General features: G+C 35.0%; 1 protein-coding gene across 2 annotated transcripts in view; it reads right to left on the minus strand.

The window, feature by feature from the left end:
* DMD (dystrophin) overlaps window positions 1–23,835 on the minus strand; it is a 1,921,557-nt gene that overhangs the window by 278,206 nt on the left and 1,619,516 nt on the right. For both annotated transcript variants that reach the window (XM_044670154.1, XM_044670155.1), the window contains exon 59: window positions 12,367–12,445. In XM_044670154.1, coding sequence (XP_044526089.1) covers window positions 12,367–12,445 — 79 coding nt within the window. The remainder of the gene's footprint in view (window positions 1–12,366; window positions 12,446–23,835) is intronic.

Raw genomic sequence — 23,835 nt, forward strand, 5'->3', positions numbered from 1 at the left:
CTCTTGTCTCTTCTTCATGGTGCCTAGCTCCTTTCGCTAGGACAACTTATTTGTCCAGTGGGTGACGATTGGCGGGGATGACTAGTAATTTCTCAACATCAATCAACAAACATTTATTTAATTTATTTAATTAAGTATTTATTAAGCACCTACTATATGCCAGATACTAGGCTAGGCACTGAGGACAAAAGAACAAATCCCTACTCACAAAAAGCTTACATTCAAAAGGAAACAAAAAAAATTACATAAAAACATATGCAGGATAAATATAAAGTTAATAAATATAAATACATTTAAAGTAATGAAAATACAAGGTAGTTTGGGAGGATTGGAACTAGCAATGCAGGGATCAGGAAAAGCTCCAGGCAGAAGATGGTGCTTGGGTTGCATTTTAACATTAAGAGAGGGACCCTAAAAACATGTCATCTCTGTATCCTCTTCATCTTTGTTTTATCTTTCCTTAGTATAGTGCACTGGATATACTAGTTGTATAATATATATCTGTTTGTAACATGTATAATATGCATCATGTAACATGAAGGACAATTATCTTTTTCCTATGCAAAAATAAGAAAGAAATTTAATTTTCTTAGTTTAAACCCCGACTATACTATTTACTATGTGTGTCACCTTAGATAAATCCCTTTTCCTCTCTATATTTCTAATTTCCTCATCTGTAAAAGGGTAGAGTTGGAGGAAACCCCTCTAGTGTCCTATTAAATTACCAAATCCATGAACCTTTAATTTGATAAGAATATGCAAAAGCAGGCATTCACAAAATTGTTTCTGACTGGCTGGTTGGAGAAGCAGAGGGAAATCTCCTTCTCTTGGCATGAGGCAAATTCATCCCTTAATGACGATGGTTATGATGGCAGAAGTGTGCTATTGGGTGACTAGCAGTGTAATGTTCATTCCTCATATACTAGATGTCCTTTGCCCCAAAACCCTTCCTGCTTATATTATTCTTGCTGTGATAAGAGGACGTTGCAAGAGTGACTAAATGATTAGATATTTTGGATCTAAAATGATTTGAAATAGCACTACCCAGATTACACCATGATTTTTTCATTAGGTAGATCTTAACAACATATGTTATTACTGGTACATGTTTCAAATTCACCCGTTGATGACAATGGTAATGAGGGCAGGAGTATGCCTTTGAGCAAAATTTCAGTGATAATTACTCAAACTGAAAGTTTTTATTTCTACTTTTCCTTTTTCAAAATGCATTAAGAGGTGGAGGTTTGGCACTTCTCATGCTAAAATGACCTGTTTGACCACATGAGTCGAAAAGAAACTCCCAATGTTGAACTTCCTTTGGCTGGAAAGAAAAAGAGTTAAGCAAGCTTTTGATTAAGGCTGTTAAGATTATAAAGCCTGTAAGTGAAACCTGATCAGTCTGTTCTTTTACTGTGTCACATAATATGAGAACAAGAAGGTCACTCAATTAAATTAATGGTTTTAAAATTTAGAACAAATAGTAAAATGGAAATTCTTCTTTAGATATTACCTAGACAGCTGGTAAAAGTACTGCAAGAGAGGTTGCCAGGTTAAGTGCTGTAGCAGAATTTTAAAAGCACCATATCATCAGAAATATCATAAGCATTTGTAGCTAAGCACCAAAAATAAGAGTAAATTAATTAATTCAACAAATATTCACTGAGCACCTAATCCATATGAGGAACCATGCTAAAACTGGAGCTTCATGGTGTATTCCAATTTCTGTTGTATAAGGAAGAAATCTGCCCCTCCCTCTATCAAGTACAGGATCATACTATACTCATTCAGTCATTCAAATGATTATGCCTAGTAGGTGCAAAGCACAGGGTTGACCACTTGGAAAGCACCTACTGAAAGACTAGGCACTATCCCTTCCAGGAGGTAAGATGCTAGATTTCTTTGAAATGAATCTATTTATCTCTAAAACTACCTGTGGATAACAGAGAGCAGCCTGTTATTTTCTATCCTGCTGGAGAAATAGTATGGTTTAGAGATAGGAACTAAAGAGATATTCAAAGCAAACAGCTAATAAAAATATGAGAATTGGAAGGGACCCCAGCAGCCATCTAGTTCAGCCCATATACTATAATATAACCGACATACAATTAAAGTAGTTCTTGTTCCATAAAGAATTGAACTGGGATGGTTTTGAAGTTTTTTTTTTTTTTTAGCAGGGCTTTTGCCCTGGGTGATTCAACTTTGAGGGGAATGAGAACAATTAAGTGCCAGCAGAATTCTAAAAGGATCCTGCAGAAAGGATCCTAAATAAAATGGAAATTGTTTGGTCCTGAGATCAGTATGAACAAGGGAATGGGAAAGAGGTAGGGAGAGCTTCCCTAGAATAGATCAGGAACCTTATTATCGGAGATTAATCCATTAGATTTTTTAAATGGTTACTTTTCTTACAATCTGACCCTCTACTGCTGCTAAATTATCTCCTCCTCCCCTGTTCATCAGCCATCTATTACTTCTGAACATCCAGGTATGAGGGGGCTTTAGCTGATATCGAGGCTATTGTTCTATCCATTAGACAGGGAAGAATGATTTCCATAAATTGAGGCAGTTACTCATAGACTACCCTGTTGTAAGGTTATTTTCATTTCCTAGGCAATCTGGATAGGAGACTTTTATTTCTGTTCTGGTGGATTCAGAAGGGAATCATGAAGGATTGGCTCTATTGGGACAAATTATTTGCTTACCATTATTCTCTTCTGGAAGCAGGGTTGAGAAGACACTTATCTTGATAACTATTCTTGATTATATAACATTAATCAGTTGAATGGGAGATGAAAAAACAAACAAACAAAAGCAACCTGACCTTTACAAAGTGCTATGAGGGAGAATGGGAAGGTCAAGACAAATACAGAAGAAAATAATGACTTGAAAACATCTATAAGCAAAACCTCAAAGAAAATGCACAATGGATACAGCCCAACAAGAAAAAAAATTGAAAAAGAAAAAGAAAAATCATAAAAAACAAATAAGAGTAATTTAGAGAAAAATGGGGAAAGAAATGAGAGCTCTGCAAGAAAGTTATATAAAGAGAATTAATAACTTTGTAAAAGAGGTACAAAATATTGCTGAAGAAAATAAGTCCTTAAAAATTAGAATTGATCAAATGGAAGCTAATGATTCCATGAGACATCAAGAAATGATAAAACAAAGCCTGGAAATTTTTGAAAAATATGAAATACTTCATAGGAAAAGCAAATGATTTGGAAAATAGATCAAGGAGAGACAATTTAAAAATCACTGGACTACCAGAAAGCCATGAACAATTAAAAAAAAAAGAACCTAGACAGCATATTTCAAGAAAGTATAAAGAAAACACCCAGGTATCTTAGAACCAGAGAGCAAAGTAGAAACTGAGAGAGTACACCAATTGTCTCCTAAAAGAGACTCCAAAAATGAAAACTTCCCGGAATATTATAGTCAAATCAAGAGCTCCCAGGTTAAGGAAAAAATATTTCAAGTAACTAAAAAGAAAGAATTAAAGTATCATGAAATCATAGTCAGGATTGCCCAAGATTTAGCAGCCACCATTTAAAAGGGAAAAAAAAAAGGTCTTAGAATATGATAATATGGAAGGAAAAGGATCTAGGATTTCAGCCAAGAATAATCTATCCAGCAAAACTGGGGGCTCCAGTGAGGGGGAAAACTACAGGAAGAAAATAGATATTTAATGAAATAAAGGACTTTAGAGCATTCCTGATGAAAAGGCTAGAGTCAATAGAAAATTTGACATTCAAACACAGGATTCAAGGGAAGCATAAAAAGGTAAATATGAGTGAGAAATCATGAGTCAAAACAATGCTAAACTGTTTACAATGTTATATGGGGAGAGAACACCTATAATCCTTTAGCACTTTATCTTCACGAAGAGTCTTAGAAAAATTCTAATTGGACAGAGGACCTGAATGTGATTTTGTGATGTTGAGATGATCTCAAAAGAATGGAAGGGTGGGGAAGAACACATTGGAAGAGGGTGGGGAAAGAGGAAGAGGAAGAATGGAAAATTAGCTCACATAAATAGATTGTAAAAGAAAGAGTTAAACTATGTAGGAGACTGGAAGAAAGTGGGCAATGTTTAAACCTCACTGTCATTGGAACAGGCTCAAGGAAGGAAGATTACTCATACAAAATTGGGTCCAGAAATTCATCTTACCCAACAGGGAAGTAGGAGGCAAAGGGTTTAAAAGAAAGGGAGGAGTATAAGAGGGAAAGTATTAAGAAAAGCCATAGTCAGAAACAAAATAGATTCTTGAGGAAGGGAGAGGGTAAAAAAGTGAAGTAGAATTACAAGAAAATAGGATGTAAGGAAATGAATATGGATGTGACAAACTCATCTATAAAAGCAGAGATAGTAGAATGGATTAGAAACCAGAATCAAAAATCCAGAATCTAACGTTGTTTATAAGAAATATAGTTGAAACAGAAAGATCCACCTAGAGTTAAAATAAGGGTCTGGAGTAAAATCTATTATGCTTCAACTAAATTAAGAAAGCTAAGCATCATTATCTTAAACAAAGAAAAATAGAAAGAGACCTAATTAAAAGAGACAATTACAGAAACTGTACTAAAAGGTACGATAGTCAATAAATTAATATCAATACCAAACACATTTTGCATCAAATGGAAGAGTTCAAATTCTTGAAAGAAAATTTAAGTGTGTTAGAAGAAGAGATGGACAATAAAACTTTATTAGTGGAAAACTTCAATTTACCCCTCTCAGACCTAGGTAAATCTATCTGTTAATAAAACAACTAAGAAAGAAGTCAAGGAGATCAACAGAATTTTAGAAAGGTTAGATATGAAAGGGCTCTGAAGGAAAAAGAATGAGATTAATGGAAAGTAATATACTATTTCTTATTTGTGCATAGCACTTCACAAAAAAGTCGCTATGTCCTGGGGCATACAAATCTCAAAAACTCAGAAAAGAGAAAATAATAGTGTTTCATAATCACTAATAGTTAGGGAAATGAAAATTAGAATAACTCTAAGATACCACCACACACTAAGATGGCTAAGATGAATGAAAAGGAAAATGTGAACTAGTCCAACCATTCTGGAAAGCAATTTGGAAGAATGGCCAAAAGACATTACTTCCAAACTGTGCATATCCTTTGACCCAGAAATGCTGCTAATAGGTCTGTATCTCAGAAATCAAAAAAAGAGGAAAAGGACCCATTTGCATACACGCACATACACACACACACACACACACACACACACACACACACACACACACACAATAGTAGTTCTATTTGTAGTGCCAAAGAGGTGGAAACTGAGAGGATATCCATTGATTGGAGAAAAGTAAAACAAGTTATGGTATACGAATGAGATACAATACTATTGTACTCTAAGAAAATGATGAAAAGGGTAGTTTCAGAAAACCTTGGTGCACTGATGGGTCTCTGTCAAACCTGACACAGGTTGTTGTGAATCCCTGAGAAATAGTTAATCCATCCAGCCCAAGAGAAAAGGTCAGAGGGTTGGTTAATAGCATCCTTGTAAAAACTTGGAGATCATTATTATAGGGCAAAAAGTTTTAGTTAGGTATCTCCATTTCTTCAAATGTTAAATTTATTATTATTCCAAATCTACAAATCCCAACCAAACAAGCATTTTCATATATAAGGAAAAAAATGAAATCACAGACCTCCTCTATGTTTAACTTACTTCTCTTTATATTTGCATAATAGATCTCATCCATGAAGGTCCCAACCCTTTTATACCTATACCACATCACATAGTATATATTCATGGAGGCTCATTTTTTGGGGGGAATCTTACAAAAATTAGTATCAAGAAGAAAATATGGCTCTTTGAATTTGAATTTATTGAAATTGGTATGGGGTGCTGTTATTGACTTGAATATACTCCCTTGGGCATGGACTTAGAGAACTACACCTGTATATATATAATGCAGTCATCCCTTGCTATGTCATGGTTTCACTTACTGTGGCTTTGCTTTATCATGGATTGTTGTTGTTGTTGGTTTTTGTTTTTGTTTTTTATAAATCTAATTCTGTAGTGCAGTTTTTCCTATATCATGGGATTTTGTGGATGAATACTGTACTGTATATAATGAAAATGCAGTGGGCCACTACTGCTTGTGCAATTTAGCCAACATGAGATTACACATGGCACACTATTGACTGATGGAATGAAAAGCGACCAACCACAGTGCTGTGTTCTGTATCCTGAGTGTTGATTGGCTCAGTGTTTATAAGAGCGTGGGAAAGATTAGTAAGAGTGTTAAAAGGTTTATAGGTGAATGGGAAGGGTTTATAAAACCATAAAATACATATAAACAATAAAATAAATGTAACGCTGTTACTTGACGTATTTTCACCTATTGTGGGGATCTCTAGAACATAACTCCTGTGATAGGTGAGGGATCACTGTATATATATGTATATATATACATATATAGATATATATTCAACAAGTTATATATGTATATATATATACATATATAACTTTATACATATATAACTTGTTGAATATATATCTTCATTCAGTGTTTGTTTATATTTAATAAACAGGGGCTTAAAATCACTATTTATTTCACTGACTCAATCTCTCCAGATCTGAATCTTGCATTGGGGTCAACCTGCTCGTGGCCCATTATTTTCCAGTGAAGACAGCAATTGATTCACAGTCTTCCCTATTACTTCTAGTCACCCCACATTGTCTGTTCTCCCAGGCCATCAATACCAATCTAGCTCCATTTTTAACTCTTCACAGTCTTGTCTTCATCCTATGCTTNTGGATGTATACAAGTGGCAGAAAGTGATAGAGTCTGGCAGTAAATTAGAATACATTTTGTGGAATGGTGTAGGGGAGGCTAGATTGTGGAATGCCTTGTAAACTAGGACTTTTGGATTTTTTTTTTTTTGGTAGATAGGTGCTATCAGTGTTTGTGGAGGAAACCTGAAAATCTTGAGAAGAATATGCTGGAGTGGAGGAAAATTAGACGATGGGAGTCTAGATCTTGAGGTTGTTATAGGAATCCAGGTGAATAGTAGTTAGGTACACTATAGAAATTTGTAATTAGTTGACTATGGGAGGAATGGAAAAGGAAGAATAAGAAAACCCAAGATTTTGTGTACAGATAACAGGGAGAATGGTGATGTGATTGCCAGAAATAGTAAAATTAGAATAAGGAGTTGGTTAAGGGGGTAAGATACATATTTACTTTAATACTTTCATTGGTGGGACTATTTCCTTCAAATATGTACATAGCAATTCACATGCTCCTTCTCAACATGTATACAACTTGGCCAAATTCTCACTTAAATATTCCAAATGGAAATTAAATGTCTAAAAGTTTCTATGTAACATTCTAGAGGTCCTCTTCTAGGCCTTTTCATACTTTGTAGATATCTTTTTCTCAGTTATACAGCTAGAGGATGCAGTGAATAGAGTACTAAATGGACCTTGTCAGACAGACCAGAGTTCAAATCTAGCTTCAGATACTTACTAGCTATTAGATCCTAGAAAAATCACTTGACTTCTGTCAAGTTGCAATTTCTGTCTGTTTCAATTTCTCCATCTGTTAAATGGGGATAATAATACTATTTATCTCTCAGGGTTGTTGGGGGGATCAAATGAGATCATAACTGTAAAATGCTTTGCAAACCTTAAAGCAATATGTTATTTTCATCATCATCACTAAACATTTCCTAGATTATTTCTTTTGTAACATTTATTGAAGGTAAGTCACAGTGGCAGTATCTACATTTCAGCTTATATACATGCATCATGCATTTCTCTCTTATTCTTTGGGTGACCCATAATTTTGATTCTTCAAAAACTGGGGAATCTATTATATTGCAATCATGTGTCAGCCCTGGGAGAATATCAGTATTAAAAAAAAAAGATGTGATTTTATGTAGGAAGGAGTTTAGGATCAATTAAAATTTTAAGCAATTTTCAGAATATATTCTAATCTTGCTGATGATATACAATGCCTATAGGAGACAGTCAGACAGAGGGACAGAGAGAGAAAGAGAGCAAGAAAAAGAGACAGAAAGATACAGGCAGGCAGGCAGGCAGGCAGACTGACAGTGAGACAACAACGGACTGATAGAAATGATGAACTGTCTTGCCTATCTATCTAGTTTCCTGCTAGGAACAATAGGCTTAAATTTGTCCTGTCTCTTTACATGTAGAAATCCAATAAAAAGGACACATAGATAACAAGGTATTATAGTGCCTAACGCTACATAGGGAAAATAAAAACTTTGAGGAGCCAGTTGAATGGCTAATAAGGAAATTATTCAAAGTATGAGAGAAATGGGTTACAAGATATATAGAAGATAAAGAAGTAGAACTATCATGTGTTTTGTACCTATATGATTTTCTGGAAATGAATTGAACAGTTGATCAACAAATTAATTAATCTTTTATTATGTGCTTGCACTTTGCTTGGTGCTGGGAGTATAAAGGCAAAAAAATTTTCTCTTTTATTTGAGGAACTTATATTTTATCAAAGGAAATGACATGTATACAAACGAGCATATACAAAATAAATAGATTTTTCTTTTTATAGAAAGATAGACTGCTAGCAGCTGGGGCGTGGGGATGGTGGACCAGGAAAGGCTTAATATTGAAGAGCTTCACAAGGCAATCTTGAAAGTAATGTGTAGAATTTATTATATTCTTTCAACTTAAGAATATAAAATGGAGATTCACAGGTTCAAAGAGAATCCTCTTTTGTGTCCTATGTATGGAAATAAAATCTTGTAGTGTTTAAGTTGAAGAAAAATTAAAAACAAAACAAAAAAAGATGGGGCTTATTTATAGTTTTGAAGGAAATAAGGGATTATAAGAGGTAAAGATGAAGAGGAGTAAATTCTAAGACATTAAAGCTAGCCAGAGCAAAGTCACAGAAATAAGAGATCCAGTGTTGTGTATAAGGAATAGCAAGCAGGCTGGTTTAGGGAGGGAGGGAGGGAGAGAGAGAGAGAAAAAGAGAGAAAGAGAGAAATGCATAATTGTTAAGGGCTTTAAAAATAAAATAAAAGACCTTAGAAAAGATCCTAAGAGTAATAAGGTATCATTGGAATTTATTGAGTAGGGGATAATATGATCAGGACTGCATTTTAGGAAAATCACCTTGGAAATTGTGTATAGGTTGGATTAGAATGGGAATAGACTTGAGTCAAGGAAACTGATTAGAAGGCTTTTACAACAGTCCAGGTTAGATGTGACAAGGACAAGATATGATGAGGACCTCATCTAGGGTGGGTACTGTGTGAGTAGAGAGAAGTCACTGGACCCAAGAGATGTTCTGGCAGTAGAACAGACAAGACTGAGAAACTGATTAGATATATAAAGTGAGAGAAAGTGAGATTGAGTACAACACTAAGGTTATGAATCTAGTAACTGGAAGGATTTTGGTGCCCTTGACAGAAACAGGGAAGTCTGGAAGAAGGGTAAATTTTAAGGGGCATAGCTTCTTTTTTGGACATGAAAAATGTCGAGTTTGATGCCTAGTTTGAAATATCTAATAGGCAGTTGGAGATGTGACTGGAACTCAAGAGAGCCTAAGGCTAGTTATATAATTAGGATTCATTTGCATAGAGATAATAATTAAATCCATGGGAGCTGATGCAGTCCATTGAGTGGGAGAGTATAGCAAGAGATCTCAGAACAGAGCCTTGAGGTACACCCATTGTTGGGGACATATGGATGATGAACTAGTGAAAGAAACTAAGTAGTGGTCAGGAAGGTAGAAGGAGAACCAAGAAAAAACATATAAGGGCAACTTAGAGAAGAGAAAGTAAAGGCAGAAGGAAGGGGTGGTTAAAAGTGTCAAATTGTCAGAGATTAAGAAGGATAAAGCTAGAGAAAAGCCATACTTTTAATTTAATTATTTTAAATAAATTTAATTTAATAATTATAATATTTATCATTTTAGAGAAAGAAGTTCCTGTTGAATGAGCATGAGTTTAGAAGTAATATTGTAGAGTTGAGGGCTTAGATGAGAGAAAGTAAAGACAGCGGATATAGACAGATTTCCTCCTCCCCACCCTCTTCTAGGAATCTAACTGAAAAAGGAATTGAAATATAGGAATTCATGAGTTTTTAAGGTCTGGTGAGATTTTTAAGGGTGGGGGGAGGAACTTGGGTGTTTTAAAATTGTAGACAGCAGGAAAGGGATCCCTTAGATAAATAGAGAGAGAAGATGAGAGGGAGGGCATTATTAAGTGGAAAAGTCAAAGGGGCATGGGATCATAGGTTTGTATGGAAGCCTTGGCCTTGGAAAGAGAAGTTTCTTTATTAAAGACTGGAGAAAAAGAAGGAGTGATAATTTGAAGTGGTTTTAAGATGGTGAGATGGAATAAAAGGGAACTTGTGAATGGTCTCTATTTTCTTGGTAAAGTATGAGGTGAGGTCCTTAGCTGAGAAGATAGAAGGAAGAAATGATGTGAGAGATCTGAGAAAAGAAAGGAAGTTTTGAACAGACTTCTGGGGAAATTAAAATCAAGATCCAAAGTAGAAAAAAATTAGAGAGAAACAACGTTTTAAATACAACAGGTTTGCAATTTCCTTTTTTATTTTTTATTTTATTTTTCTTTTTATCTTTTTATTTTCTTGAGGTACATCAGTCACACATAAATGGTGTTGAAAATCTAAAAATGCCTATGTAGAAATTCCAGTGAATCTATGATCTCCAAGATTTGAACAGATTTGGCTGTTTTCATATAGCAACTCAAATCCTTGTGAGTCTTTGGACTTTGAAGAGATTGTGGTACACTGTTGTATTCCAGACAACCTTCCTTGATATAAGCATTCTTCTGTATAGTTTTCCCAGTATGCCGAGAAGTAATCTAGGAAAGCCATTGTTGGTGTTATATTTTCCTTCCTTTTGGGATTCAGCATGCCATAGCTACACTTACTGTTTTCTCATTGACTGGGGTTCAAGCTTCTGAATGTTTACTGAGCCCTATAATGGCACCACAGTCAAGCGTAGAAGCCTCTTTCCCACAGACTAGATTACATCTCTATTATAATAACTTTTTGAAATTCTGTCCCATCTAACATAGGGTGACTTTGAAAGCTCCAGACATCCTGGAAATTTTGAGTAAGAAATATTGGTTAAGTTCCACTACAAGAAATATCTTTACAATGAAAACATCTAAAGAAAATTTTGAGCTGTAGGTATGGTCAGCTTCAAGTAATATTTGATATAATACTTAATAAAAGGGAAGTCTCTTGGAATTGGTCATGGTGGGATTTACCTGCAATTTGATCTAAATTCCACATAATCACCCAGAAGAAGAGTTTTCCTCTGTTTTTTTTTTTTTGACCATTTCATGCACAAGTGACCCTTCATAGTTTAGTAGCATCATGATACTTTATTGGTAGGACTGGTCATGGGCAATGAAAGGATATTGAACAATCTTGTATTTATTCTATAACCTAGGTCAATACATCAAAGTCCTCTGAGAATTCCCTCTATGATTGTAGATGGCAATCAGTCTATATCTTAGTAGATAAAAAACTGCTTCAGGCTAAGAGAGGTTAAATGATTAGCCCTTGTCCACATAGCTAAGTGTGAAAGGTAGAATTTAAATTCCAGCCTTCCTGAATCAAAGTTCAACCCTCTCCTATGTTTCATTGCCACTCTAACCCTTAAAACAACAGTCCCCACCACCGCCTACAAGGTTTATGCACTAAAAGTCAAAATCCAATCAGAAATAGAAATCATGGTTTTGTCAAACATTTTTAAAAACAATTTTCTTTGCGTGGAATGATTTCTTTTTCATTTATGAAAGAATGGCAACACAAGAAAAAAAAGAAAAGCACTGGAAAAATTACAAATGAGGATGATAATGGGAGAAAAATGAAGTTAAAGAAGAGCAACATTCTATGTAAGGCAGAGGCACAAGAGTCACTTGGCAAAGAGACTTGTGGATTTGTGTATATACATATACATAAACACAAATACACACACGTATGTGTTTACACATATAGGCATGTATATGTATAAGCAGGTGTGTTTAGGTATATACATGTCTTTATTTTTTCTCTAAGTATGCACCAAACTTAATCCTTTATAGTAAGTTTGTAGAGTGAATCACTTGAAGCAGGAAGAACTTAAAAAAAAATAAGAGTAGACAAAACACTTGAGATTATATTAAAGGAGGCAATTATGCATCAGCAGCAGAATGAACAAGATGACCTAATTGGTCTTCCTTTTCTAATGTTCTGAGCTTCTCCACCAAGTGATATTTCAATATAATTTGTTGCTCCACTGTGGTTGGCATAGATGACTATAAAACAGCTTTTAATTCTTATCTCCTAAGATGCAATGAACAGGTTAAGCAATGAAAGCTAAAAATGACTTACTGGAAAGGAAGTGCTGGGATGTGGGGCCAAAGTCCCTGTGGGCTTCATGCAACTGCCTGATGCGCTCATCAATGGCCACCTGGGAGGAAGAGGAGAAAAATGACTATTCTCTCGTCATATATAATGAGGAGCAATTAAAATAACTTTGCCCTTTTTGTAAAATCTTTTGGGTCTGGAAGGCTGAGAATACTACAGCAACCATTTATAACCCCAGAGTTTTAATATCCACTTACTGTGTATGGCCTTTGAGACTCATTTTTATCAAGCTAAGGCCAAAACAAAAAGAATTTCCCCTCTCACCAATGTTTAAATGGGTAGTTTATATCCTCATTTCTTTGGCTTTCCATATATGAATTACGATACCAATTACTATCATTAGGGAAAAAAACCCTGAAAACTCCAAATCATAAAAGTAAGGTAAGTGATCAAGTTTAGTTTCTTCTATTTATTATCATAATTCAGTGTAAAAAAATAAAAGCATCTGAGAGTTATAACACCTTTTGCCCTTTAAGCTCAATCAGCTAACTTTCTTTTCTAAAGCTTATACATAGTTGTTAGTGATAATATTATCAAAGGAGTTGAACTAAGGTTTAAATTGATATGGAAGATTCTCAGATTTGCTAATTTCAAATTGCAATGGGGGAGAGGGAGAAGGATAACTGGGATATCTAACCTTGGCTAATGTAGCATATAAATGTCCCAATTATTTTCTGTATGAAGTAGGCATATAAAATACATTTGGTAGTGATCTGCAAGTGCATTAAATTCCTGGAAAAAATGGTGGAATTTTCAAGGAAAGTTCCATAATCTTTCGCTTGGTACTTAGCAAATCTAACATCTAATGGGCCTTTTCAAAAGCATATAGATAGTACTACTGAGTTACTGTAAATGGTTCAGAGGACTTCTGAGAAGCATAGTCCATTTCAGATCTGGTTCACAGGTTCAGACCTCTTTGAGAAAGAAGGCTTTCAGGTGCCCTTCAGAAAGCCATCTCTAGACTTTCAATCAAACCACCACAAAGGGTGATTTTTTTTCTCTTTCATTCCCATCCTCTCTTACATTATTTTCCTCTTAACTCATATCTTAATTGATATGAAACTGATGTTTGGGGTACATGAGGAAAGAAGGAGTATCAAATAGATTTTAGGATCATAGATGTAGATTTGGTTATTTAGTCATTTTTGTAGATGAAGAAACCGAGACCTAGGGAGACTGGATAACTTACCCATGGTTAAGATAGTAATTGTGAGCCTTGAACCTAAATACTTCATCTCCAGACTCAGTACCCTTTTCACTGTACCATATGCATGGTGGATTATAAACCATCCAAACTGCCAGAAAATTTCCTGCAGTATGCCATAATGGTGTTTGCTACAATGTTAGACATTACATAATGCCAAAACAAAGAATAAACTCAATAACAATCTATCAACTGTGAAAAAAAAAAACAAATTGCTGATATGATTTTGAGTAGATAAAACAATTGGCTAATTGAATTTGCCTCCTTCAAATCAGTTGTTTAGAGAATAAATGTAGTGCAAAACTATTTTGTAAAACTTTGAGACTTTAAGACCTTACATGTTTTATAGTTCCATGCAAGTGTTGGAGTTGGTGAAGAATGAGGCAACAAAAGACCACGTTAAAGAAGAGTGAAAAGGAAACACAGTAATCAATGAATTAAATTACAATTAAAGCAGAGTATCCCTTATCCACAGATATAACCATATCACTTGTATGTTCAAAATTATTATCTTCATTACTTTTCTATAATCTACCAAATAAAGTCCCTAACTCCTTACCTTTGAATGAAAGGTCCTCTACATTTGGGAGCCAGCTACCTTATGTCAAATTACTCCATTTCAGAATCTCTATAATCCAGAGAAACTAGACTATTTGTTATCTCATGAACATGTCCTGGGTTTTCATGCTTCCAGTTCTTTGATCACATATTTCCTGCAATTGGAATATCCTTTCCACTCTTAACCCCATCTGTTCTTTAAATTCCTACTAAAAAGTGACCTTGCAGAAAAGTTTTCTAATCATCCCTATCATAAACAATACTTCTTTGGACCTTGTAATATGTTATTGACAGGGGTACCTGGTAGAAGAAAGAGAAAAGGAAGGAAACAAGGAAGGAAGGAAGAAAGGAAGGAAGAAAAGACACAGATAAGTATTTATTAAACATCTACTATATGCCAGGCACTGTGCTATGTGCTTTACAAATGTCTTAGTTGATCCCCCAACAACTCTGTCAAGTAGTTGTTAGTATGACCTCCATTTTACTGCTGAAGAAACTGAAGCAGATTAAGTGACTAGCTCAGGGTCACGTAGTCAGTAGGAATCTGAGGCTGATTTTTGAAATCAGGTCCTCCTGACTCCAGGAACTAGCATTTTATCTACAGTGACATCTCCCCATATCTAAAGTGGTTAGGGAATCAATATCCTATTCCTAAGTATCACAGTATATAGTAGTTGGTACTAAAGGAACTAGCAGGCACATTCAGTTTTTAGTTCTCCATTTTATATCCAATTTTGTTAAGTACTTTAAAGGAGAAGTTTCTATTTCTCCCAACCCAAATTGCTTTGGAAAATGCATGAGGGTGGGATTTCAATTAAAAATATACTGTATTAGTAAATGGAATATTAAGAAAACAATGTCTTAAAATAGTGAAGATATTAAACACAAAGTATTTCTAGTAACAAAATTATCTTTGGGTATAAGGTAGAACAGAAATCAAACAAATGCATAAATAACTAAACAAATTAGTAGACTTAAAATAAAAATAAAAAAGCTCTAAGGCATAAAAGGCACACAGGCACACATATCAGCTCCAAAAAGACTGCTTTATGCATTAGAAAACTATATAAGTCAAAGAAATCTGAGGAGTTAAGCAATAGGTGTCACAGATTAGGACTTTTATTCACTTTGAAGATTATAGACCCAGAACAAAGAAGACAAAAATATAATTTTATATCACTATTTTACTGAAACAAATGGCAACATTTTGCTTACTCATTCAGCAAATAAATGAATACTTGGTATACTATAGAGCAGTGATTCCCAAAGTGGGCACCACCGCCCCTTGGTGGGTGCTGCAGCGATCCAGAGGAGTGGTGATGGCCACAGGTGCATTTATCTTTCCTATTAATTGCTTTTAAAATTTTTAAAAAATCAATTTCCAGAAGGCTAAGTAATATTTTTTCTGGAAAGGGGGCGGTAGACCAAAAAAGTTTGGGGACCACTGCAGAGGTACTATGGCCTAATAGATGGACTACTGGGTTTGAAGTAAAAAAGTCTAGGGTTCAAATCATGGGTCCTGGAACTTATTAGTTCTGTGACTTTCAAGTTACTTAACCTCTATGAGGCCCAGGAACTTCCCTGTGATTTCTCTATTAAGTCATAATCAGGAAGAGAATTCCTACATCAGAAATTATTTGGTGCCAACAAATTACAGATCTTCAGCGTGTTCCCGTATCTATTAATATGCTAAGGGGCCTAAGAAATGCAAGATGAGGCTCTTGGTTCTTTTGAAGCTTATAACCCATGTAAAAGAGGAGGGAAAAGTGATTGGGTGGATAGGCATCAGGAAGCCGTGGGTTCAAATCCAACCTCAGACACTTACTAGCTGTATGTAATTTTGTGTCACTTAGCCTCTGTTTACCTCAGTTTCCTCTACTGAAAAATGAGGATAATAACAGCACTTACCTTGCAGAGTTATTATGAGGATCAAATAAGATAATTGTAAAGCATTTGGTATAATATCTCGTACATAGTAGGTGATATGTAAGTGCTTATTCCCTTCTTCCTCCTCCCCACTCCCAACCCCAGTCCCATTGAAACTCTTGGAGATTTGGACCATATGTCTACTCTAGTGCCTTGTACATAGGAGGTGGTCAGATCACAAACTTCTACAAAGAAGCTACTTATTTAATAATTAATCATTATTTAGTTATATATTTGTTTTATTAACTTATTAATAAATAAACCTCTAGCTAATTAAGTATATCCAGTGCCTTGTACATAGTAGGTAGTCAGGTCATAAACTTTTATTAAGAGACTACATATTATTAATTTATTATTATTTAGTTATATATTTATTTCATTAATTCATTAATAAATAAACCTTGTGCCTATTAAGACTCTATTATAAAATAAGACTCTATGCTAAACCCTGAGGATACAAAGAAAAGGGAAAGTCTCTGCTCCCAAGTAGCTCATCATAGAGTATAGGAGACAATATACTAAAAAATATGGACAAACAAGATATGTTCAGGGTAAACTGGAGATGATCCAAAGAAAGAAGGTCATAGCATTAAGGGAGCTCAGGAAAGACTTCCTGGAGAAGGTAGGATTTTATTTTATTTTTTAATTTATTATTTAAAAAATTTTTATTTTGAATATTTTCCCCTAGTTACATATTTCATGTTAGAAGGTAGGATTTTAGCAGGAGGAAGCTAGAAAACTCAGGAGACAGAGATGAGAAGAGAAAGCATGAGAGACAGACGAGGGGAATGCCCAGAGTCAGGAAATGGAAGATCTCATGCCAGGTATAGTACTTAAGTCAACTTGGATGGCAAACCCAAAACAAGGAATTAAACTGATCTGAAATGAATAACTACTCTTCCAGGAAGATAGTGGCACTGCTGATAGAAATAGGGAAGCTGAAAAGAGGTAAGGAAGGAATGAAAATGAAGAGCTCAGGAGTGTCTATTTTGAGTTTGCAGGAGTGATAGCAGGATACCTTACATCCTAAGACAGGGACTGCTAGATCTTGGATGAAAGTTTGGAGCTAGAGGCTCACCACAAAATAGTATTGTGAATAAAGTCATAAATAAGAATCAGGGCACTAAGAGAAAGAAAAACAAGGGGCCAGCTGAGGACTGAGCCTTGGGACTTGTTTGCTGTAAAGAAATGAATGAGAAATAATTTGTTAATTGCTGACTATCTGCCAAGGATTCTGATGAGCCTGGGGCATACAAATAAAAAAACACTACCTCTCCTCTCAAGGAATTTAACATCTCAGGAGAGACAAAGTTAGGTAATTTCCCTTCTTTCCTATGACACTACTACTACTACTCTGCCATGATCTTACTGCAAGCCCTCCTCACTTGAGCTTGGACTGCTGGATATTGCAATATATTGCCAGCTAGTTGGAATTCCTGCCACAGGTCTCTTCCCATTCCAATTCCTTGACCACTTAGGTGTTACACTGAACTTCCTAAAGCACAGATCTGATCATGTCACTCCTCCTCCATTCAACAAATTACAGTGGCTCCCTATTATCTTCAGGATCAAGTATAAAATTCCTTGACTTTTAAGACTTTTCATAATCTGGTCCCCACGGACCTCTCCAGTGTTCTGTCACCATTTCCCCCTCCATGTATTCTATGATACTGGCTTCTTTGCTAGTCTTAGTTCTAGCACCTTTTCTCTCTTATTTATTTTTTATTTATCCACCCTATAGCTTGCTTGTACATAACTGTTTATTGTCTCTCTATTAGACTTGGAGCTTTTTGAAGGCACAGCTTCTGCCTCTTTTGGTGTTCCTAGCACTTAGGATAATGGTTGGCCCATAGCAGGCACTTAATAAATGTTTTTTGAGTGATTATTTCTTACATAGAGCTTCATCTTCCAACTCCAAAAGACTTTTCCTGACTGTTGCTCATGCCAGTAATTCTCCTCCTACTGATCTCTACTTCCTGGCTTCTTTGATGTGCCAGCTAAAGTCCTATCTTGGTGGAGGAGCCTTTCTAAGTCTTTTTAAATCTTTATTCCTTTCTGCTTCTGATTCTCTTCAATTTATCCTCTATTTTATTTGTATATAATTGTTTGTGTATTGACTGCCAAGTTAGATTGTGAACTCTCAGAGAACAGGAATTGGTTTTTGCCTTTCTTCATATCCCCAATTGCTTAGCACAATCCCTGGAACATAGTAGGTACGTAATAATTACTTGTTAATTGACCAAAGACAGTTGGATGTGCATGGTGACAAGCCAGCTAGCAAGAAGATGACAAGAGTTAGGAAATAAACAAACATGTGTTTGAAGCCTGCCTGAATTACTGGGCCAAATACACTAGGCACCATTTACTACGAGCACCTAAAAGGGTTAAAAAGCTATAAGAAGAGAGAAAAGCCAGGAGTGATCAAAGAGTTGAAAAAAAAGTAGTTTGCTTTGAATATAAAGCTTATTTTCTGATATTGAAAAGATCTAAAGAACCAGGTACACTGTTTTGTTTTTCCCCAATGAGCATTTTTTCATGAACATTAGCTAATGTGCAACTCATATATTTTAAAGTGCATATTAAGAAATGGGTATTCTTTATGTCCCAGTTACATATAGAACTGTCATGCATGTCTGAGCATTCATGACAGTTTTCTATGATTCTTTAAGATGTCAGAGTTTAGAGACTATCAGGGTTAGACATGTTCTCAGAGGTTATCTAGCAACTTGTCTCTGAAAAGTAATTAGCTTTATGACATCCCTGACAAGGAAATCTCTAGACTTGATCTAATGATAGAGAACTCATTCTCCTGTGACAATTTGTTTCAATTCTGGATGGCTTTATTTGTTAGAAAGTTCTTCCTTGTTTTGAACTGATACTTGCCTGGATGTAAGCTCCATTCATTACTCCTGTACTCTGAGGGCAAATGGAAAAAAAAAACATTCCTTCTCCACATGGAAGACCTCCAATTACTAGCTAACATATTTTCTCTAAAATTTTCATTCTCTAGACTCCATATTCCTTGTCCCTTCAACTGATCCTCATGAAGCATGATTTGAAATTCTTATCATTTAGGTAATCCTCTTTGTCTATGTTCCAGTTTTCAATGCCCTTTAAAAAATATGGTACCAAGAACTGAACAGAATATTCAGATGTAGTCTGACCAGTGTGGAATAAAGCAGTACAATCATGTTCTTTGTTTTGAATAGTATGCCTCTTTCAACTCGGGCAAGGATTACATAGTTTTTTTGGCTTTCTTGTCTATTTAATTGTTGATTCATATTGAGCATGTGTATAATGGTACACTCTTGTCCTCCAGATCTTTTTCACATGAACCATTGTCCAGCCACATGTCCATTATGCACTTATGCAATTTATTTTTCTGAATCTAAATGTAGGGTGTGGCATGTTTCTCTATCCAATTTCATCTTATTTTCAACCCATCATTCTAACCTGTCAAGATCTTTTAGGATCTTGATTCTTTCATCTGAAGGATTATCCATCTCTCCTATCTTTTTTATAATTTGAAAATTTGATTTATTTACTTAAAATTTTTTCCAACTCATTGATAAAAATGTGGAACAACAGAGAACCATAGAAAGATCCTTGAGACACTTTAATGGAGAACTTCCACTATGGCTATATAACGATGGACATGGGAATTCTATCGTCTTTAGTAACAGAAATATTTATGTGCAACATTTTATAAAACAATAATAAGTTAGTCTAGAAATTTTTCTCCTTTTCTGTTCCTGTCCTAATTGCAAAACAATAAAATTTAAGTGCTATATAAAATATGCTATATTATTACCCAATTTTTCCTTTATTAGTTCTCTTAGATGGTTGCTATTTGCATAGGCCCTTCTCTTCCTACTTCTCTATCACAGATGCCTGTTTTTCTAATATTTTGAGAGGAAATCATAGGCTTTGAAAATATTACTCAGTACCTTTAATTAAAGGGAAGATAAAGTTAAATAAAGCTAACAAACTAAAATAATGACAGTTCATTTTTAAAATGAGAAAACACTGCCTTTAGAATACGTTCTTCCCCTCTATTCTTATGTCAAAGTGGCAAGTGAAATTTGATGTGTTTTTTAAATAGGATTTCATTTTTGTTGTTTTTCTAATCCTTATTTCCTTGAAGGATGAATTGAACATATGCCTCACTATCTGGAACAATTGATAATAGGTCACATAACAGTCCAAAGAAAAGCTGGGACCTGTGGGTCCTAGGAAGGATTTCAAATAAATCTAAGTGTAGAAATTTGTTTCCTAACCTTCCTTTGAATTCTTGTGGGTTTCCTCTTTTTTTTGGATTATTTTATTAATTCCCTTTTCTACTTTAATAATTAGGACAGATTCAGGTAAGCTAAGGACATTCTTTCTAGATATAAAGAAAAAGAAAAATTAAATAAACAAACTGCTTGATTTAATGATTTTTTTCCCAGCATTCAACATCTTTACAGGTTCAAAATAACAGAAATAATTTTTACTTCTATTGTTGTATAAAATGTAGCCAAGCAGCCACATTTAAGTTTTTCTGTTTTCTCAGTTCTTTTGACCTTTGATAAATGCACATGGTCACCCAGGGACGAGACTAACACCCACATTAATGAGCTCATAACAAAGTCTCCCTTTGTGCTGCCAGGCTAACCAATAAACTATGAAAATGATGCCTCTCTTCAGTCCATTCATCACTTTTTGCTTTGTAATTTTGCAATTTATACAGTTTGAAAAAAAAAGCCCTTAATAATTTATTTCAGGTTCCAAATCCTCACTTGAAACATGCATAAATATCTCCAAAAGTTATATGGAAAACTCTTCAGGGACTTATTATAGGTTCAGTTAAAATCCCTTTAACCTGTTTTCTTTTGAGACAACACTGAAAAACACAGGTCTAAAATTTGTTTTTACACTGTTGTTTGTGTAATTTAAAGCTACTTTGCAAAAGAAAATCCCAGGGTTTCTGAAAAGCAGTGAGTGGTCAGCTGTCATATCCTAGAATTAACTTATATAGGAAGAGAAAAAGGGTAACAAATTGGCAAATTTCATTTTCTTGACTCCTTTACAGTTGGGAATTTAAAAGAGTACATTCCTCATTTGACTACTGGAAAGATTAAACTATAACAGAGTGTCCTGAAAACAAATTTTTATAAATACTTGTCATTTTGATTCATGGTACTGTGGTTACTAGGTACCTGTCACTGGTGATTCTCTAATATTCCCCATAAAAAAAAAAGAGTAGTCCTATCCATCTCTTTTTGATCCCTTTTTCCCCTCCCTTTTTTTTCTTTCCCTCCCAGCATTCTTATTTCTTTTTTTTCTCTTTCCCTTTTTCCTCCTCCCTTCTTCCTGAGACTATCCCTAAGACCTGCCTGTTATTCCTAGAGCTGCCGATTTTGCACATTAATGATGTTTTCCTGAGGTTGTAGGACCCCTGGAATACTGTTATATTGTTAATGAAAATCTTAGATCATGAACCACCCAACAAAGTTTTCCATAGTGAGTAATTTCTCGTATGGGGCAGCTAGGTGGTTTGGTAGATATTGTGCTAGCTCTGTATTCAGAAGGACCTCTGTTCAAATGTGGCCTCAGACACTTTACCAGCATGGTGACCTTGGGCGAATCACTGAACCCTGTTTCCCTAAACTTCCTAATCTGTAAAATGATCTGGAGACTGAAATGGCAAACAACTCTAATATACTTGTCAAGAAAACCCAAAAAAGGGGCACAGAGAGTTGGACAAGACTAAAATGACTGAACAAAAACAAAATAGCTCTTATTCAGAAGAACTTTTCAGTTAAGCAAAAAGAATGGAACAAACAGACAATTTTCTCCACTATTATTCCTTTAGCTTTCCTTCCTCCATTTCTAAACCACATTATAAAATGTTTGGTTTTTTTTGTCGTGATGATATAACTGACTCTTCTAACTATAATTAAGTCAACTTGATTTTATGGGTATTTGCAGAAGTTTAAGAAGGTATCATGAATCTCAGTTAGAAAAATAGCATTCAACCTTCTTTATGACTTCCTTCTTCAAATCTTGCAGGAGGTATTTTTTTTTCCTCAGCTATTTTCATCTTGAGACGTAAGCAAAAACTTAAATGATTTACATGAAGGATAGAACAATTCAGATTTTATCTCAACACAGGTATACTTTAAAATAATATCATAATGTATTCTGTGATTTGCAGCCAAAAAGAAGTCAAGTGACTCTCACCCCATTATATTAAAACATTTACATCTCAACTTAACATTTATATTTGTTCTACATTTAAAATATATTACCAACAGTAAAATCTTTTGAGGTCATTGGAGCATTCCTTAGAAGGGGCATTTTAGAGCATATAAAGCAGAATGTTCAGATGCTAATTACACAATTATGCTGCCTAGTATTAGAACACAGGGAAATTATCAGGGACCAGAAGTGGCAATTTGAAATAATTATCAATGGAATAAAATAGAACTGGTATCATGATCTGACAAACAAATGTCATACAGTAGACACAGAACTAAGCAAACTCACTTTCAGAAATGGCTGACAGTGGTTGAAATCCTGAAGAAAAATGGGATGGAATACATCCCTAAAGGTTTAAAAAAAAAGCCCAGTCAAGAAGAGGCAGGCATAGACTTTATGCTCTATGTAATAATAATGCACTTGTTCATTTTCAGGCTGCTCCACTAATCATCATTTTAATGAAGGGGAGGGGAGGAAAATTTGCTTAAGCCTGCATATACAACAGAAATTAAACAAGAAACTCAGCCCTTTTTTAATCTTATACCATGTTCATAGCATTTCCACTGCATCCTGACCTTGACTCCAATCATATCCAATCTGACTGAATATCAAAGAACACTGGCTTCCACAAGCCCCCTTTTAATGTTACCCAGCACAACTCCTTCCTTCAACTGAAAGGCTTCTTTCTTTTTTTCCCCACTGATGTAGCAGGCTGTTCTTTACAAATCAATAAACAGGAAGATCTCATCTACTGTACTTCCAAATTCTACAGAATTCAGTCACTCTCTATTCCTTGCATATCAGAAGATAAGGCTGCATTTTAGAAAGCACACTTTGTGCTCCTCAATGAAGGACTGAGAGAAGGGGAATTGACATGTATTGTTTCTGGGCCGTGGATTGGTCTGTCTTAATGTTAAAAGTCTGACAAACTCCTCTCCCTTCCCAATCTTTCTCTTTTCTTTTTCTGTTCTCCTTAACCTGATTTTACCCTCCCCCCAAGTCTTACTATTTATTACCCCTCCCCCCTTCTTTCTGACCAAAGTTTGGCTGGCAACTCAAATATATTCCCTTCAAATCTGAGCAGAAACTAATTTTATATATTAATTGTATACAAATGAATATAATACAGAAAACTTCGGGGGGGGGGTGGAGGCAGAAGTAGAGTAGGAATAAAACACAAAGTATAGTACATCTTTTTAGAAGTGCAAGACAGAATTTCTAGGTCATCATGGCACTAGGTGCACTTGGCTAAAAGATAATCTGAGTGACTTTATGAGATTCTTCCTTTCGCTAAAGCAAGAAATCCTAAAATCCATCAGGATACGTGCACTGTACCTTGACTCTCTTTTTTAATCCTCAAGTGAAACCAAGACAGTAAAGTGTAATAAAAATGCATATAGCCTCAGGCTTTGCGTCTTAGCACAGAGAGGGAAAAATAAGCTTTTTGACTTAATATGTCTACAGTGAATAATCAACCATTGCTTTCTGGGATCTTGTTTTATAAT

Source organism: Gracilinanus agilis, chromosome 3, assembly GCF_016433145.1.
Source record: "Gracilinanus agilis isolate LMUSP501 chromosome 3, AgileGrace, whole genome shotgun sequence".
In the NCBI taxonomy this organism is placed as follows: domain Eukaryota; kingdom Metazoa; phylum Chordata; class Mammalia; order Didelphimorphia; family Didelphidae; genus Gracilinanus; species Gracilinanus agilis.